This window comes from Rattus norvegicus, chromosome 3 (genome assembly GCF_036323735.1).
Source record: "Rattus norvegicus strain BN/NHsdMcwi chromosome 3, GRCr8, whole genome shotgun sequence".
Classification (NCBI taxonomy): Eukaryota; Metazoa; Chordata; class Mammalia; order Rodentia; family Muridae; genus Rattus; species Rattus norvegicus.
In genome coordinates, this window is record NC_086021.1 from 40200367 (window position 1) to 40205393 (window position 5027).

Here is a 5027-nt window from a genome sequence, read left to right on the forward strand (position 1 = left end):
GCCTTCACAAGACAAAGGCCTCTCCTTCCAATGATTCTCCACATGGCCATCCTCTGTTACATATTCAGCTGGAGTCATGGGTCACTACATGTGTACTCTTTGGTTGGTGGTTAGTCCCTGGGAGCTTTGGGGGTTCTGGTTGGTTGATATTGTTATTCTTCCTATGGGGTAGGCTGAAGGGCAAACTCCTTCAGCTCCTTCAGTCATTTTATAACTCCTCCACTGGGAACCTTGTTCTCAGTTCAATGGTTGTCTTTGAGCATTTTCCTCTGTATTTGTCAGGCTCTGGTAGAGCTTCTCAGGAGACAGCTATATTTCTTGGCATGTGAAATAGTATCTGGGTTTGGTGACTATGTATGGGATTGCCATCTGCTTATCTCTAGTGCTAACTGCCCTTGCTGTCTTTGACTGGACCCTGTCCCTCCTATGATCCTGGTTGTGTCAGAACTCCTTGGAGTCCAGTTGTCTCTGTGATGCTGTAATTATGCCATCATGTGAATTCTGAGATTCTCATTGTGTCAGAACTCTTGGGAGTCAAGCTGCCTTTTGGATTCTGAAATTCTCATGTGACTAAGCTCCTGAGATTCTGTTGTGTTAGAGCTCCTGGGAGTCAAGATTTCTCTGGGTGTTATAGGTGTGGGTGGGAAGCCAGAGCCCTGGGTCTGCTCTGGGCACAGTTGCAAGCTGGAAGGAACCCATGCCCCCTGGGTCCTGGGGGTTCCAGTTATTCCAGGTGTTGGGGCAGGTGTTTTGGCCTCTCCTGTGATCCTGAGCATCTCACAGCACCTAGGATTCAGTCTCTGGGTGTTGGAGGAGTGGGTGCAGAGCCAGTACCCAAGGTCTGCTCCAGGAGCAGGTTCAAATAAGAAGGAACATGTGCCACTGGCTAGGCAGGGGTTCCTACATCCCTGTGATCCTGGGCTTGCTAGAGCATCTGGGAGTCCAGCTTCCTCTGGGTGTTGTGGGAGTGAGTACAGAATCAGTATCCCAGATCTGCTTCAGGTACAGGTTCCATGTTAGTTTTTGGTGAAGTGAGTCATTTAAAATTATGAGCAGACAACCCCATTCTCTGGCTTTTGAGTCTTATTTATTCATTATGAACTCCTGGATCCTAAAGTTATCCAACAATTTTCCCAGAAGATGTGTTAGTTTTCTAGGCAGAAAATTATTTTTTTTAAAATCTAGACAATTACTAGCCTATTTTAGTGACAGGAAATGTGAGATATTACATGAAATGCACAGTGATTGGTTGAAAATGTTATTTCATGTTATATGCATTACAATAACTTCTCATTCCTTTTATTTCCATGTTTTTCCATCTCCAGAAGAAGAGAGAAAAGACAGCATGAGGAGGGACAATGAGAGCACTGTGTCTGAGTTCATCCTCCTGGGCCTTCCCATTCCAGTAGAGGACCAAGCTGCATACTCTGCCCTGTTCTTTGCCGTGTACTTGACAACTGTGCTGGGGAACCTGCTCATCATCCTGCTCATCAGGCTGGATTCTCACCTTCACACCCCCATGTACTTCTTCCTCAGTCATTTGGCCTTCACAGACATCTCTTTCTCATCAGTTACAGCTCCAAAGATGCTCATGAATATGCTGACAAATAGTCACTCCATCTCATATACTGGGTGCATTTCCCAGGTTTATTTTTTCTTATTTTTTGGAAGCATTGACAGCTTTCTTTTGACCTCCATGGCCTATGACAGATATGTGGCCATATGCCACCCTCTGCACTACACTAGGATCATGAATCAGAACCTCTGTGTCCTATTAGTAATTGTGTCCTGGATCTTGTCTAATGCCTGTGGCCTTGTACATACCCTTCTCTTGACTCGTCTATCTCATTTTAGAGATAATACAATCCCCCACTACTTCTGTGATCTCTCTGCCTTGCTGAAGCTGTCCAGCTCAGACACCACCATCAATGAACTGGTCATCCTTCCTGTAGGTACGGTGGTCATTACCGTGCCATTCATATGCATTTTGGTCTCTTATGGTCACATTGGAGTCACCATCCTGAAAACTCCCTCCATCAAGGGAATCTGCAAAGCCTTGTCTACATGTGGTTCTCATCTCTGTGTAGTTTCTTTGTACTATGGAGCCATTATTGGCCTTTACCTGGTCCCTTCATATAATAACACTAATGACAAGGATGCCATTGTGGCTGTGATGTATAGCCTGGTCACACCCATGCTGAATCCCTTTATCTATAGTCTGAGAAATCGAGATATGAAAGGAGCGCTGAGAAATATCCTCAGCAGAACAAAATGAAGCAACTTCTGCTTTCCATTAGCAAGCTAGGACTCCTTCTTGATTGGCATGCATAATATTATCTCTCTGAGTGGGCATTTTTCTAGTACATTTTAATATGATATTCTTGCTAATATCTGGGTGTTATTCTCACCTCTATTTAATTTTCTCAATCCTGATCATCTTTGGAAAGAGTTTTTCCAACATAGATACACAAAAGTCATCTCTATATTTTCCTTTGCACATGATATCTTTTCACAGTTTAAAATTTAATGTCAGACATTGTTTTAATTGAATAGCTTATGTTTTTGGAGCAAAAATATTTATCTCTTTTTCAGTATAAGAAAAATTCTTTGCATAGGCTTGTTTTCATGTTTTAAAATTTTTGAGAGGCAATGTCTCTCTATGTAGCTCTAGATGTTCATGAGTTTGCTATGTAGACCATGGTTACCTTGAACCTATAGTGATCTGCTTGCCTCTACCTCCTGAGTGCTGGAATTAATGGCATAAAACACTATGCCCTTATTGACTTCATTTTTTATGGTTTCATTTAGTAATACTTTGAAATTTCTGCTGGTAATAATTAGATACTCTACCTCAGACACACCACCAATGAACTGGTTATGTTCCCTGCAAGTTAGGGTCTATCAGCCTGTTATTCATATGCATTTTGGCATCTTATATACACATTAGAGTCACCATCCTGAGTGCTCCATCTGTCCTTGGACTTTTCCAACCTCTTGCTTGTAATACGCTTTTCATTTAAATTGACAAATGAAGTTAAAATCTCTATGATAAGAAATGTTTCTATGCATACATGTGCTGTACAATGCACAAATGAGTGGGACTATTTCCTAAATGTTTTTCCTATTTTGTGGTATAAATACTCAGAGTTCTTTCCTGTACTACTTTTGTACTATACACTGCATCATTATCAACCCTTGTCTGCCTACTATGCAGTCAACACCATAGTTTCTTCCTTCGTTCAAATTTCACGTACATACCAACTTTTCCTTCTTCCCACATCGTTTGCTTATCACTTTGGAATTTGTTCTTTATTGTTCAATTTTTGCAACACATTCTTAGGTTGATATTAGCTATGCAGTTACCTTCTTTTTTCTTCCAAACTCAATGGTCCCTTGATATCAGGTGGACTAAATGGGTACAGGTTCAATGTGGTGGACAGGGCTTTGGAAACTTCTTTGTTTAGGAAGATAAAGGGTATGTGAAATATAGAAATGAGAAAATAGAGTTTAGGCTGGTCTTTTATATGGTGCTGTAATTATTTGTAATCAGTCTGTTCTCTTTAGAGGTTGGGTGCCCAAGGCTGTGGACTGGAGAATGGGTATACAGAGCATTCAGGAATAGAGGCAATCTGGACAGAGCTTAAACAGTTTTGTAGCTTAATTTAAGGTAGCTAAGAGCTGCAGGCAGTTAGTGGCTTCTGGTAGAAGAATTATCTGTCTTCTACTGGGAGCAGATCCCAATAAGTTATCCAATTCCAAATGGTCAGCCCTAAACACATGCACATATGAGGAATACCACACAAACCATCAGCCAGCCAGCCAGTTAACCACGCACACACACAAAGTCACTAAATAGGATATCTACATCTATACCTATATCTATTATTTGTCTGTCTGTCTCTCTATCTGTCTATCTCTTTACCTATCTATCTATCCATCATATATATACATATATATGTATATTTAATTAATATGTATTGAACGATGAGGTTATGCATTTGAGTGGGGAAGATGAGATGGGGAAGAGTAGAAAGGAAGAAGAAGGAAGGTGTGAAAATGATGTAAATACAATGCTCATATGAAAATCTGAAAAAGTTAAATGAGAAAATTTAATCCAAATACACTGTGTTCTAAAATGAAATAAGCTACACACTTAATTTCACAAATAAATTGTCTTCTATTTCCATCTGAAATGATGAACCTGTGTTTTTGATTTTGGAAAACCTCTTCTGCTCAGAAAAAGGTATTTAACTTCACCAATAATAGCCAATTAATCTGACAGATATTATTATATCTAGGGATTATAATAAAGAAAGAGATTCAAGTAGAGAGAACTCAGTGATTCTGCTGATACTCAAGAAATTTTAGTGGATGTGCTTCTCAGACAATTGTGTTTAAACTTGTGTCCTTAGACTGGTATACCAACTGGAAACTTTTGAAATCTGAGTAATATTTTTTTGTTACTGAAATTTTAATTCATACTTATAAAAACTGAGGTAACTTCGAAGAAAAATAATATACACATAGCATTCACAATTAAAATATATGTGCATATATTTTGTATTATATGTATTCATATATATATATGGCATTTGAATTAATACTATTAAAATATTCATTTAAAATCACTAGGCATAAATTATAGAAAGCAATACTCTTTTCTTTCTTTCTTCTTTCTTCCTTTCTTTCTTCCTTCCTTCCTTCCTTCCTTTCTTTCTTTCTTTCTTTCTTTCTTTCTTTCTTTCTTTCTTTCTTTCTTTCTTTCTTTCTTTCTTTCTTTGATTGTTCCACATCCCATATCTCCTCCCCTACCCTCAACTCCAGGAAGATGTCTCCACCCCACCCACCGCACCAGACCTGTAAACTCCCTGGGGCTTTCAGTCTCTTGAGGGTTAGGTACATCTTTTCTGATTGAACCCAGACCCAGGAGTCCTCTGCTGTATATGTGTTGGGGGGCCTCATCTCAGCTGGTGTATGCTGCCAGGTTGATGATCCAGTGTCTGAGAGATATTGGGGGTCCAAGTTAA

General features: G+C 39.6%; 1 protein-coding gene across 4 annotated transcripts; it reads left to right on the top strand.

Annotated features, from left to right (window-relative positions):
* Positions 1–553: 553 nt before the first annotated feature.
* Positions 554–4797, top strand: Or1j16b (olfactory receptor family 1 subfamily J member 16B). Of its 4 annotated transcripts, none has more exons than XM_006234064.5 (2): positions 554–1002; positions 1326–4797. In XM_006234064.5, exon 2 carries the CDS (start codon positions 1346–1348, stop codon positions 2273–2275), a length of 930 nt encoding a protein of 309 aa, XP_006234126.1. In that variant the 5' UTR covers positions 554–1002; positions 1326–1345; the 3' UTR covers positions 2276–4797. The 4 variants fall into 4 exon arrangements, with proteins under 4 accessions (XP_006234126.1, XP_006234127.1, XP_038960713.1 ...); XM_006234065.5 differs by having other exon boundaries at positions 560–1002; positions 1329–4797; XM_039104785.2 differs by having other exon boundaries at positions 560–839.
* Positions 4798–5027: the final 230 nt, after the last annotated feature.